Genomic DNA, 14,749 nt, shown 5'->3' with positions numbered 1-14,749 from the left:
GTGCATTTCACTTGTATCTGTGTGTGTTCATCAGTCACCAATAACAAATCCGATACGTTTCCCTCCAACCAATTCATGTGACCTTTGACCCTGCTATAAACAGGCATACAGCCAACAGTGAGGGGTAATCCGTAAAGGTTTACTGCCGCATTCCCACCCCTTTAACCTGCTCCCCGCCCCCCTCACCTCTACCCTCCTATACTGTCTTGTACTCTCCTCTACCATTCTCAACCCTTCTCTATCGTCCTCTACCCTCCACTGTCCTCCCCTGCCCCCCCTTATCCTCCCCTGCCCTCCCTTATCCTCCCCTACCGTCCTCTACCGAATTCTACCGTCCTCAACCCTCCTCTACCGACCTCTACCATCCTCTACTCTCCTCTACCGTCCTCAACCCTCCTCTACTCTCCTCTACCGTCCTCTACCCTCCTCTACCGTCCTCTACCGTCCTCTACCGTCCTCTACCCTCCTCTACCGTCCTCCACCGTCCTCTACCCTCCTCTACTCTCCTCTACCGTCCTCTACCCTCCTCTACCGTCCTCTACCATCCTCCACCGTCCTCTAACCTACTCTACCGTCCTCTACTCTCCTCTAGCATCCTCTAATCTCCTCTACCGTCCTCTACTCTCCTCTACCATCCTCTACTCTCCTCTACCGTCCTCTACTCTCCTCTACCATCCTCCATCCTCTAACCTCCTCTACTGTCTTCTACGGTCCTCCACCCCCCTCTTTACCGTCCTCTCCCTTCCTCTATCTTCCTTTACAGTTCTCTACCCTCCTCTGCCGTCTTGTACCCTCCTCTACCGTCCTGTACCGTCCGGTACCCTCCTCTAACGTCCTGTACCCTCCTCTAACATCCTGTACCCTCCTCTATGCTCCTATACTGTCCTCTACACTCCTCTACCCTCCTATACTGTCCTCTACACTCCTCTACCCTCCCCTACCTTTCTCCACCATCCTCTACCCCCATTTACCCTCCTCTACACTCCTCTACCCCCCCTTTACCGTCCTCTACCTTACTCTACCCTTCTCCAGCATCCTCTACTCTCCTCTACCTTCCTCTACCTTCCTTTACCATCCTCTACCCTCTTCTACCCTCCTCTACGGTCCTCTGCCGTCCTCTACCCTCCTCTATGTCCTCAACTTTCCCCTGCCGTCCTCTACCCTACCCTCCTCTACCATCCTCTACAGTCCTCTACCCTCATTTACACGCCTCTACCCTTCTCTAAAGTCCTCTACTGTCCTCTACCGTACTATACCCTCCTCTACTGTCTTCTACCGTCATCAACCCTCCTCTTCCGTCCTCTACCCTCCTCAACTGACTTCTACCATCCCTCAACCTCCTCTACCCTCCTCTCCAGTCCTCTACCCTTCTCTACCCTCCTCTACCCTCCTATACCGTCCTCTAGCCTCCTCTACCCTCGTCTACCTGCCTCTACCCTCCTCCTCCACCGTCCTCTACTCTCATCTACCCTCCTATAACGTCCTCTACCCTCCTCTACTGTCTACCCTCCTCTACCGTCTTCTACTCTCCTCTACGCTCCTCTGCCGTACTTTATGTTCTCAACCCTCCCCTGCCACCTTCTACCCTCTCCTACCGTCCTCTACTGTCCTCTACCCTCCTCTATGTCCTCTACCCTCCTCTACTGTCCACTACCCTCCTCTACGTCCGCTACCCTCTACTATCCTCTAAGCTCCTCTACCCTTATCTATGCTCCTCTACCGTCCTCTACCTTCCTCTACCCTTCTCTAACGTCCTCTACTCTCGTCTACCTTCGTCTACCATCCTCTACCCTCTTCTACCCTCCTCTACGCTCCTCTGCCATCTTCTACCCTCCTCTATGTCCTCAACTCTCCCCTGCCGTCCTCTACCCTCCCCTACCCTCCTCTACCGTCCTCTACTGTCCTGTACCCTCATTTACACTCCTCTACCCTTTTCTAAAGTCCTCTACCATCCTCTACTGTCCTCTACCCTCCTCTACCGTACTATACCCTCCTGTACTGTCTTCTACCGTCATCTACCCTCCTCTACCGTCCTCTACTCTCCTCTACGCTCCTCTGCCCTCCTCTACCCTCTACTGTCCTCTAAGCTCCTATACCCTTATCTATGCTCCTCTACCCTCCTCTACCCTCCTCTACCCTCCTCTACCCTCCCCTACAGTCCTCTACCCTCCCATACAGTCCTCTACCCTCCCATACAGTCCTCTACCCTCCCCTACAGTCCTCTACCCTCCTCTACAGTCCTCTACCCTCCCCTACAGTCCTCTACCCTCCCCTACAGTCCTCTACCCTCCCATACAGTCCTCTACCCTCCTCTACAGTCCTCTACCCTCCTCTACAGTCCTCTACCCTCCCATACAGTCCTCTACCCTTCTCTACCCTCCCCTACAGTCCTCTACCCTCCCCTACAGTCCTCTACCCTCCCATACAGTCCTCTACCCTCCCATACAGTCCTCTACCCTCCTCTACCCTCCCATACAGTCCTCTACCCTCCTCTACAGTCCTCTACCCTCCCATACAGTCCTCTACCCTCCTCTACAGTCCTCTACCCTCCGCTACAGTCCTCTACCCTACTCTACAGTCCTCGACCCTCCCATACAGTCCTCTACCCTCCTCTAGAGTCCTCTACCCTCCTCTACCCTCCTCTACCCTCTACCCTCCTCTACCCTCCCCTATCGTCCTCTACCCTCCCATACAGTCCTCTACCCTCCTCTAGAGTCCTCTACCCTCCTCTACCCTCCTCTACCCTCCTCTACCCTCCCCTACCGTCCTCTACCCTCCCATACAGTCCTCTACCCTCCTCTACAGTCCTCTACCCTCCCCTACAGTCCTCTACCCTCCCATACAGTCCTCTACCCTCCCCTACCGTCCTCTACCCTCCCATACAGTCCTCTACCCTCCTCTACAGTCCTCTACCCTCCCATACAGTCCTCTACCCTCCCATACAGTCCTCTACCCTCCTCTACCCTCCTCTACCCTCCTCTACAGTCCTCTACCCTCCTTTATGTCCTCAACCCTCCCCTGCCACCTTCCCCTACTGTCCTCTACCCTCATTTACACTCCTCTACCTTCCTCTACTGTCCTCTACACTCCTCTACCCTCCTCTACTCTCCTCTACGTCCTCTACCCTCCTCTACCGTCCTCTACGCTCCTCTACCCTCATTTACACTCCTCTACCTTCCTCTACTGTCCTTTACACTCCTCTACCCTCCTCTACTCTCCTCTACGTCCTCTACCCTCCCCTACAGTCCTCTACCCTCCCATACAGTCCTCTACCCTCCCATACAGTCCTCTACCCTCCTCTACCCTCTCATACAGTCCTCTACCCTCCTCTACAGTCCTCTACCCTCCCATACAGTCCTCTACCCTCCGCTACAGTCCTCTACCCTCCTCTACAGTTCTCTACCCTCCCATACAGTCCTCTACCCTCCTCTACAGTCCTCTACCCTCCCATACAGTCCTCTACCCTCCTCTACCCTCTACACTCCTCTACTGTCTTCTTCCCTCCTCTACCCTCCCCTACCGTCCTCTACCCTCCCCTACAGTCCTCTACCCTCCTCTACCGTCCTCTACCCTCCTATACCCTCCCATACAGTCCTCTACCCTCGTCTACGCTCCTCTACCCTCCTCTACCCTCCTCTACAGTCCTCTACCCTCCTCTACCCTCGTCTACGCTCCTCTACCCTCCTCTACCGTCCTCTACCCTCGTCAACGCTCCTCTACCCTCCTCTACCCTCTACCCTCCTCTACAGTCCTCTACCCTCCTTTATGTCCTCAACCCTCCCCTGCCACCTTCCCCTACTGTCCTCTACCCTCATTTACACTCCTCTACCTTCCTCTACTGTCCTCTACACTCCTCTACTCTCCTCTACTCTCCTCTACGTCCTCTACCCTCCTCTACCGTCCTCTACGCTCCTCTACCCTCATTTACACTCCTCTACCTTCCTCTACTGTCCTTTACACTCCTCTACCCTCCTCTACTCTCCTCTACGTCCTCTACCCTCCTCTACGTCCTCTACCCTCCTCTAAAGTCCTCTAAAGTGATATTTCGCCTTCTAGCCGCCTTCTACACGCCTTCAACCCGCCTTCTATCATCCTCCACTGTCCTCTACACTCGTCTGCCATCCTCTACCGTCCTCTACCTTCCTCTACACTCCTCTACCCTCCTCTACTGTCCTTTAACGTCCTCTACCCTCCTCTATGTCCTCTACCCTCCTCTACCGTCCTCTAAAGTCATCTTCCGCCTTCTACCCGCCTTCTACACGCCTTCAACCCGCCTTCTATCATCCTCCACTGTCCTCTACCATCCTCTACCGTCCTCTACACTCGTCTACCCTCCTCTACGTCCTCTACCCTCCTCTACATTCCTCTACGTCCTCTACCCTCCTCTACTGTCCACTACCCTCCTCTACCCTCCTCTACATACTCTACCCTCTACTGTCCTCTACCCTCCTCTACAGTCTTCTACCCTCCTCTACGTCCTCTACCCTCCTCTAAAGTCCTCTAAAGTCATCTTCCGCCTTCAACCTGCCTTCTACCATCCTCCACCTTCCTCTACCCTCCTCTACCCTCCTCTACGTCCTCTACCATCCTCTACCATCCTCTACCATCCTCCACCGTCCTCTACCCTCCTCTGCCATCCTCTGCCATCCTCTACCATCCTCTACCATCCTCGACCATCCTCTACGTACTCTACCCTCTACTGTCCTCTACGCTCCTCTACCCTCGTCTATGCTCCTCTACGTCCTCTACCAACCTCTAAAGTCCTCTAAAGTCATCTTCCGCCTTCAACCTGACTTCTACCGTCCTCCACTGTCCTCTACCCTCCTCTGCCATCCTCCACCGTCCTCTACCCTCCTCTGCCATCCTCCACCGTCCTCTACCCTCCTCTACCCTCCTCTACCCTCCTCTACCATCCTCTACAATCCTCTACCATCCTCCACCGTCCTCTACCCTCCTCTACCCTCCTCTACCATCCTCTACCATCCTCCACCGTCCTCTAACCTCCTCTACTGTCCTCTACTCTCCTCTACCCTCCTCTACCATCCTCTACCATCCTCTACCATTCTCTCTCTCCTCTTCCATCCTCTACCACCCTCTACCATCCTCTACCCTCCTCTACCATCCTCTACCGTCCTCTACCGTCCTCTACCCTCCTCTATCTCCTCTACCGTCCTCTACCGTCCTCTACCGTCCTCTACCATCCTCTACCATCCCTACCCTCCTCTACCCTCCTCTACCATCCTCTACCCTCCTCTACCATCCCTACCCTCCTCTACCCTCCTCTACCATCCTCTACCGTCCTCTACCGTCCTCTACCGTCCTCTACCGTCCTCTACCCTCCTCTACCGTCCTCTACCATCCTCTACCGTCCTCTACCGTCCTCTACCGTCCACTACCGTCCTCTACCGTCCTCTAAAGTCCTCTAAAGTCATCTTCCGCCTTCAACCTGCCTTCTACCATCCTCCACCTTCCTCTACCCTCCTCTGTCATCCTCCACCGTCCTCTACCCTCCTCTACCCTCCTCTACGTCCTCTACCATCCTCTACCATCCTCTACCATCCTCCACCGTCCTCTACCCTCCTCTGCCATCCTCTGCCATCCTCTACCATCCTCTACCATCCTCGACCATCCTCTACGTACTCTACCCTCTACTGTCCTCTACGCTCCTCTACCCTCGTCTATGCTCCTCTACCGTCTTCTACCCTCCTCTACGTCCTCTACCAACCTCTAAAGTCCTCTAAAGTCATCTTCCGCCTTCAACCTGACTTCTACCGTCCTCCACTGTCCTCTACCCTCCTCTGCCATCCTCCACCGTCCTCTACCCTCCTCTACCCTCCTCTATCCTCCTCTACCATCCTCTACAATCCTCTACCATCCTCCACCGTCCTCTACCCTCCTCTACCCTCCTCTACCATCCTCTACCATCCTCCACCGTCCTCTAACCTCCTCTACTGTCCTCTACTCTCCTCTACCCTCCTCTACCATTCTCTCTCTCCTCTTCCATCCTCTACCACCCTCTACCATCCTCTACCCTCCTCTACCATCCTCTACCGTCCTCTACCGTCCTCTACCCTCCTCTATCTCCTCTACCGTCCTCTACCGTCCTCTACCATCCTCTACCATCCCTACCCTCCTCTACCCTCCTCTACCATCCTCTACCCTCCTCTACCATCCCTACCCTCCTCTACCCTCCTCTACCATCCTCTACCGTCCTCTACCGTCCTCTACCGTCCTCTACCGTCCTCTACCCTCCTCTACCGTCCTCTACCGTCCTCTACCGTCCTCTACCGTCCTCTACCGTCCACTACCGTCCTCTACCGTCCTCTACCGTCCTCTACCGTCCTCTACCCTCCTCTATCTCCTCTACCGTCCTCTACCGTCCTCTACCATCCTCTACCATCCCTACCCTCCTCTACCCTCCTCTACCATCCTCTACCCTCCTCTACCATCCCTACCCTCCTCTACCCTCCTCTACCGTCCTCTACCCTCCTCTACCCTCCTCTACCCTCCTCTACCGTCCTCTACAGTCCTCTACCGTCCTCTACCGTCCTCTACCATCCTCTACCCTCCTCTACCGTCCTCTACCGTCCTCTACCATCCTCTACCGTCCTCTACCGTCCTCTACCATCCTCTACCGTCCTCTACCGTCCTCTACCATCCTCTACCGTCCTCTACCATCCTCTACCATCCTCTACCATCCTCTACCATCCACTACCGTCTACTACCGTCCTCTACCGTCCTCTACCGTCCTCTACCATCCTCTACCATCCACTACTATCCTCTACCATCCTCTACCGTCCACTACCATCCTCTACCCTCCTCTACCGTCCACTACCATCCCATACCCTCCTCTACCGTCCTCTACCATCCTCTTCCCTCCTATACTGTCCTTTACTTTCCCTCTTAGTGTCCAGAGCCTGCTTACGGACAAACCTGCAGCTGTCAGCACACCTGTGTGGTCTCTCAACACCCACATTAATAGGCCCATCCAGGGGTTTAATCTATTTAACCCTCCACTCTACCATGCTGCCACTGCCAAGCCCAGCCAGTCCAGCTCAGCCCTGGAAATACAGCAGGGACACAGCCTCTCCTGGAAGGTCAAATACCTTTATAACCTGCAATATAGCCACCAGATTACCTGACACTCACTCCAGAGATATGATGTGATTGGTTTGGGCCAGGCTGTTCCTATGTGCGTGCGTGCGTGTGTATGCCCGTGCTGTGTGTGTGTGCACGCGGAGGTGTGTATGCGTTCGTGTGCATGTTTGTGTGTGTATGTGTGTGCGTGCCTGTGTGTGTGTGTACTCACCCCAGAGAGTAGACCCGGCAGTGTTGGATGTGTATCCGTTGTGCCAGGCTGTACCTGCTGTCCAGACACACTGCCCAGCGCCCCTCTGGCCCCTCCTGACCTCCCTGTACCACGGGGCTCTCTGGGGAAGGGGGGGCACAAAACACCTGTAGGTAGACAGGGGTCATTAATACACCTGTCCCCAAAAATATCATTGTCATCATTATTATCATCGCCATCGTTATCATTATCGTAATTGTGATCACCATCGTTGTCATTAGCGTAATCGTTATAATCATCGCCATCGTTACCATTATCGTAATTGGTATCATCATCACCATCGTTACCATTATCGTAATTGGTATCACCATCGTTATAATCATCCACGTCATATACCATAGTTATGCTTGCCCCTGTTCACCACACACACCCACATACTGTACACATTATGAGATTCATTCACCAGGTGCCTTATTCCTATTTCAACACGTTTTTCTTTCTCATCTTGCAGCACTCTCTCAATTTCTCCTCCTCTACCCCTCGCCTTCTTTTCCTTTTGGTTTCAGTAAAGGAGAAAAGATTGGATTTAGTGTTAAGAAATGCATCCTCCATCCTTAACATGATTCTCCATCCCACAACAAGTGACAGGGCACCTTCATCTTGTCTTAATGTTCAACGATTCCATTGACAAAGGAGAAAGAAAACGCTTCCCAAGGTGAATGACAGGTTCAGCTAGTGCCAGTCAACAATTCAATTCTGTGTGTGTGTGTGTGTGTGTGAGCGTCCTGAATGTCTGAGTGTGTGTGGGAGGTTTTGAAACAGACAGGATTGCTGTCTGATTGCTTTATCTCTACTGTCTCAAGAGACTGTCTGAACTTGACTGGGCCAGCGGACATTGACAGAGACTGAGACTGATCATGTGCTGTAATCACAATGTCTTTCCCTTACAGACTGCAGCTTAGGCTGTGTGGCTCCCTGTGTGGGATACTGTCCAGTCCACTGCTCTGCAGAGACCGTTGACTAATCCATCTCTTTCTGAACCTCATTGAACCATCATGTTAATAACGGACTGACTAAAACCATGATTTGATCTGTGTTCTGATCTCTCCTGCATTGTATCATAGTGATCCTGTGCTAGACCCATATCCATGTCTGTTATTCGTCTCTTACAGCATTCATTAACCACTCCATCTGCCCTTTACAAAGTCTGTTGACATTTCTGCATTCTTTCCCATGCCACAAAAAATAATGGACAAATGTTTCCTATCTGTAAGGAGTCTAGAATCTTTAGGGGCGTTCTTTCTCTTTGTGATGTCATAAGGCTTTGGAATGTCTTGTTTCCGACTGCTTCAATCTTTAGAAGAGAAGCATTTATCCATAGAGATGAATATGCCATTTAGCCTCTCCTAACAGAGCTTATGACATAAAAGGAAGGCAGGATGTAACAAGGACATTGTAAAAAAGGGCCATACCAAAAACATAAAATACAGAATGGAATAGAATTTTAAACAGCCCTTTATCCATCCATGTATTGCTGTGGTAGTGATGATTCTGTCGTATTGGAAGATGTTTGCTTTGCTGTTGAAGTTCACAATGCGGTCGGTTATGTGCTGTAGCGGTTCATAATTGTATAACCAGCAAAAGTGTGTGGTATAGGTAGCAACACATCTGCCACGCTGATCCTCAACACCAGGGGTGCGTGCTCAGTCCCCTCCTGTACTCCCTGTTCACCCACAACTGCATGGCCAAGAGTGATTCCAACACCATCATTAAGTATGCAGACAACACAACAGTGGTAGGCCTGATCACCGACAACGACGAGACAGCCTATCGGGAGGAGGTCAGAGACCTGGCCGGGTGGTGCCTGAATAACAACCCATCCCTCAACGTAACCAAGACTAAGGAGATGATTGTGGACTACAGGAAAAGGAGAACAGAGCACACCCCCATTCTCATCGACGGGGCTGTAGTGGAGCAGTTTGAGAGCTTCAAGTTCCTTGGTGTCCACATCACCAACAAACTAGAATGGTCCAAACACACCAAGACAGTCGTGGAGAGGGCACAACAAAGCCTATTCCCCCACAGGAAACTAAAAAGATGGGTCCTCAGATCCTCAAAAGGTTCTACAACTGCAACATCGAGAGCGTTGGTTGCATCACTGCCTGGGAAAGCAATTGCTCAGCCTCTGGCCGCAAGAAACTACAGAGGGTAGTGCGTATGGCCCAGTACATCACTGGTGCTAAGCTGCCTGCCATCCAGGACCTCTACACCAGGCGGTGTCAGAGGAAGGCCCTAGAAATGGTCAAAGACCCCCAGCCACCCCAGTCATAGACTGTTCTCTCTACTACCGCATGGCAAGCGGTACAGGAGTGCCAAGTCTCGGACAAAAAGGCTTCTCAACAGTTTTTACCCCCAAGCCATAAGACTCCTGAACAGGTAATCAAATGGCTACCCGGGCTATTTGCATTGTGTGCCTCCCCCAACCCCTCTTTTACACTGCTGCTATTCTCTGTTTATCATATATGCATAGTCACTTTAACTATACATTCATGTACATACTACCTCAATTGGGCCGACCAACCAGTGCTCCCGCACATTGGCTAACTGGGCTATCTGCATTGTGTCCCACCACCCACCAACCCCACTTTTACACGACTGCTACTCTCTGTTCATCATATGTGCATAGTCACTTTAACCATATCTACATGTACATACTACCTCAATCAGCCTGACAAACCGGTGTCTGTATGTAGCCTCACTACTGTATATAGCCTGTCTTTTTACTGTTGTTTTATTTCTTTACCTGCCTATTGTTCACCTAATACCTTTTTTGCACTATTGGTTAGAGCCTGGAAGTAAGCATTTCACTGTAAGGTCTACACCTGTTGTATCCAGCGCACTTGACAAATGAACTATGATTTGATTTGGGTATTGAACAGTATTGGCCTATCATTGTCGTTCATCTGAACAAATGTTTTACTGCACCAGTATTCTTTCTACATCGTGAGCTATGATGGATCTACTCTGTACACAGAGGTTGTGACACTTTGTTGTCATTTTGAATACACTGCAACACTATTTATCAATCGTGTGTGTGTGTGTGTGTGTGTGTATATATATATATATATATATATATATATATATATATATATATATATATATATATATATATATATATACAGTGCCTTGCGAAAGTATTCGGCCCCCTTGAACTTTGCGACCTTTTGCCACATGTCAGGCTTCAAACATAAAGATATAAAACTGTATTTTATGTGAAGAATCAACAACAAGTGGGACACAATCATGAAGTGGAAAGACATTTATTGGATATTTCAAACTTTTTTAACAAATCAAAAACTGAAAAATTGGGCGTGCAAAATTATTCAGCCCCTTTACTTTCAGTGCAGCAAACTCTCTCCAGAAGTTCAGTGAGGATCTCTGAATGATCCAATGTTGACCTAAATGACTAATGATGATAAATACAATCCACCTGTGTGTAATCAAGTCTCCGTATAAATGCACCTGCACTGTGATAGTCTCAGAGGTCCGTTAAAAGCGCAGAGAGCATCATGAAGAACAAGGAACACACCAGGCAGGTCCGAGATACTGTTGTGAAGAAGTTTAAAGCCGGATTTGGATACAAAAAGATTTCCCAAGCTTTAAACATCCCAAGGAGCACTGTGCAAGCGATAATATTGAAATGGAAGGAGTATCAGACCACTGCAAATCTACCAAGACCTGGCCGTCCCTCTAAACTTTCAGCTCATACAAGGAGAAGACTGATCAGAGATGCAGCCAAGAGGCCCATGATCACTCTGGATGAACTGCAGAGATCTACAGCTGAGGTGGGAGACTCTGTCCATAGGACAACAATCAGTTGTATATTGCACAAATCTGGCCTTTATGGAAGTGGCAAGAAGAAAGCCATTTCTTAAAGATATCCACACACACCAAGTGTTGTTTAAAGTTTGCCACAAGCCACCTGGGAGACACACCAAACATGTGGAAGAAGGTGCTCTGGTCAGATGAAACCAAAATTGAACTTTTTGGCAACAATGCAAAACCTTATTGTTTGGCGTAAAAGCAACACAGCTCATCACAATGAACACACCATCCCCACTGTCAAACCTGGTGGTGGCAGCATCATGTTTTGGGCCTGCTTTTCTTCAGCAGGGACAGGGAAGATGGTTAAAATTGATGGGAAGATGGATGGAGCCAAATACAGGACCATTCTGGAAGAAAACATGATGGAGTCTGCAAAAGACCTGAGACTGGGACAGAGATTTGTCTTCCAACAAGACAATGATCCAAAACATAAAGCAAAATCTACAATGGAATGGTTCAAAAATAAACATATCCAGGTATTAGAATGGCCAAGTCAAAGTCCAGACCTGAATCCAATCGAGAATCTGTGGAAAGAACTGAAAACTGCTGTTCAACAATGCTCTCCATCCAACCTCACTGAGCTCGAGCTGTTTTGCAAGGAGGAATGGGAAAAAATTTCAGTCTCTCGATGTGCAAAACTGATAGAGACATACCCCAAGCGACTTACAGCTGTAATCGCAGCAAAAGGTGGCGCTACAAAGTATTAACTTAAGGGGGCTGAATAATTTTGCACTCCCAATTTTTCAGTTTTTGATTTGTTAAAAAAGTTTGAAATATCCAATAAATGTCGTTCCACTTCATGATTGTGTCCCACTTGTTGTTGATTCTTCACAAAAAAATACAGTTTTATATCTTTATGTTTGAAGCCTGAAATGTGGCAAAAGGTCGCAAAGTTCAAGGGGGCCGAATACTTTCGCAAGGCACTGTATATATATAGATATATATATATATATCTATATATATATATATATATACTGAGTGAACAAAACATTAGGAACATCTTCCTAATATTAAGTTGCACCCCCCCACTTTGCCCTCAGAACAGCCTCAATTGGTCAGGACATGGACTCTACAAGGTGCCAAAATCGTTCCACAGGGATGCTGGCCCATGTTGACTCCAATGCTTCTCACAGTTATGTCAAGTTGTCTGGATGTCCTTTGGGTGGTGGACCATTCTTGATACACACAGGAAACTGTTGAGTGTGAAAAACCCAGCAGCATTCCAGTTCTTGACACACTCAAACCGGTGCGCCTGGTACCTACTACCATCCCCTGTTCTAGGGGATATTTTGTCTTGCCCATTCACCCTCTGATTTGCACACACACAATCCATGTCTCAATTGTCTTAAGGCTTAAAAATCCTTCTTTAACCGGTCTCTTCCTCTTCATCGACACTGATTGAAGTGGATTTAACAGGTGACATCAATAAGAGATCTTAGCTTTCACCTGGATTAACTTGGTCATGTCATGGAAAGAGAAGGTGTTCCTAATGTTTTGTACACTCAGTGTATATGTGTGTGTGTTTATACAGTATGTATGTGTGTGTAATTCTATTAATTGCACAATCCCAGTGCAGCGTGTTTCTCTCGGAGGATGAGTTCTGCCAACCACGACGTCAGTCAGAATTACTGCTGAGGTACACTGTAATCTCCATGGCAACTCCCTCTCCGCCTGTCAGTGTAGATGATGGATGACTCACCCCCAACTACCCGCCTTCACGCACCCTTCCCTCCACCCACACGAACAACCACCCCTCCACACACACACACACACACACACACACACACACACACACACACGCACCCACACACACACACACACACACACACTCCCCCATAGGCTTATTCATTATGAGCAGCATGCCTGCGATGCTAGATATAGAGTAGGTGCTTTATTATTAGAAGGGCTGTAGGCCCACAGTATATGAAAGACAAGATAATAAGTTGCCAATGTTTCTTAACTTAATTTGATTACGGAGGGACAATGCCTTCATTATCAGAAAATACTTGGACTGTTAGCAAGGATCCGATGTACTTAACTATTTAAACACCTTCATCGATGCTGAAGCCTCCATCACACAGAGCATATTTTGCAGACTGTAAGACACAAGGACATAAAAGTCAAGTTTGTCTTTTCCTCTCAATCTTCATCCTCACACAACACAACAACGTTTCAATCGATTGGTTGTTATTTCCTATGGCACAGACAATCTAACAAGGCAAGATCCTCTCATTGATTTAGTAGGAACGAGACGAATCAGACAAATCAGACAAATCAGAATGCCATCTCTATGGTAATCATTAGAGTAATGACCCATGTGTGAGCTGTCAAGCAAGACAACATCTTTTTCAATGAGCATAATATGAAAAGGGTGCTTTGTTTACAGTTAGAGTTGGTTATTCTCTGTTTATTTACCAGTTAGACCTTTATGCAACTCTGACTGGCATGACAAAGTACTGTACTGAATCATCTATAGAAGCTTTAGTTCCAGTCAGCTAATTTGAATCACCATGGTCCTGGTCCTGCAGCCACTTTGGTCTCCCCGATTCTAAACAGTGCAACGTTCTAGAACCAGGACACTCCATCTGGCTTTATAATCTGGATCAGATACAGTATCTACAATATTCATTCATTCACTGCATTTGTATTATGCTAACATGTACACTGCATGTATCTGTGTATATCCGAATATTGTACAGATATGACATGTAATAACATTGTGTGAGTCCCAAATGGTACCCCATTCCCTATAAAGTGTAGTCCTTTTGACTAGAGCCCCGGTCCAAGGTAGAGAACTATATAGGGAGTAGGGTGCCATTTGAGACACAGGCATTGACTGAGTGTGACCAACCTGTGGTGTAGTGATGTAGCTGAGGAACCTCCGTGCTTCCTCCTCCAGGGAGTGGCTGTCACTGGCCCACGGCTCCAGCTCTATGTGCCACCTGGCAGACTGAGAGAAGGAACAGAAACAGCCAAACAGCATCAGTGGGCCAGGGAGATGACCAATCAGCAACAGTGTTACTATCAGTGTGAAATCCTAAGAATGACAACCATGAAAGTGACATTAGTGACGAACCTTGTGTTCTGTTACCAGTCTAACAGGCTACCCTATAGCTGCTGTCCAAGTCCGCTGCCCCAGTACATACCCCTATATGAGGAATGCTTCTGTGTAATATTCCTCATGTTCCTGGCTGCTACACAGGCCCAGGCTCAATGACCTCATTTATCATCACATGAATTTGTCTGTGGGTTTAGAGCAGACAGACAGAGACAGAGAGAGACAGAGAGAGAGAGAGAGAGAGAGAGAGAGAGAGAGAGAGAGAGAGAGAGAGAGAGAGAGAGAGAGAGAGAGAGAGAGAGAGAGAGAGAGAGAGAGAGAGAGAGAGAGAGAGAGAGAGAGAGAGAGAGAGAGAGAGAGAGAGAGAGAGAGAGAGAGAGAGAGAGAGAGAGAGAGAGAGAGAGAGAGAGAGAGAGAGATCAGAAGGCGCAGAGAGATGTGAGAGAGTCCAGAAAGAGCAGAGAGAGAGATCACAGAGAGAGACCAGAGAAACTAGAGAGAGAGACCAGAGAGAAAAA

The 14,749-nt window shown here is 49.0% G+C and overlaps 1 protein-coding gene across 1 annotated transcript in view; it reads right to left on the bottom strand.

Annotated features, from left to right (window-relative positions):
• The window catches only part of LOC135557759 (probable methyltransferase-like protein 24), an 83,742-nt gene that overhangs the window by 37,464 nt on the left and 31,529 nt on the right, over positions 1–14,749 (bottom strand). The window contains exons 2-3 of the mRNA XM_064991341.1: positions 14,025–14,123; positions 7,310–7,455 (exon numbers count right to left, since the gene is read on the bottom strand). Of these exons, the coding sequence (XP_064847413.1) occupies positions 7,310–7,455; positions 14,025–14,123 (245 nt within the window). The remainder of the gene's footprint in view (positions 1–7,309; positions 7,456–14,024; positions 14,124–14,749) is intronic.

Source organism: Oncorhynchus masou, chromosome 16, assembly GCF_036934945.1.
Source record: "Oncorhynchus masou masou isolate Uvic2021 chromosome 16, UVic_Omas_1.1, whole genome shotgun sequence".
Lineage (NCBI taxonomy): Eukaryota > Metazoa > Chordata > Actinopteri > Salmoniformes > Salmonidae > Oncorhynchus > Oncorhynchus masou.
This window is presented reverse-complemented; position numbering and strand designations above follow the sequence as displayed.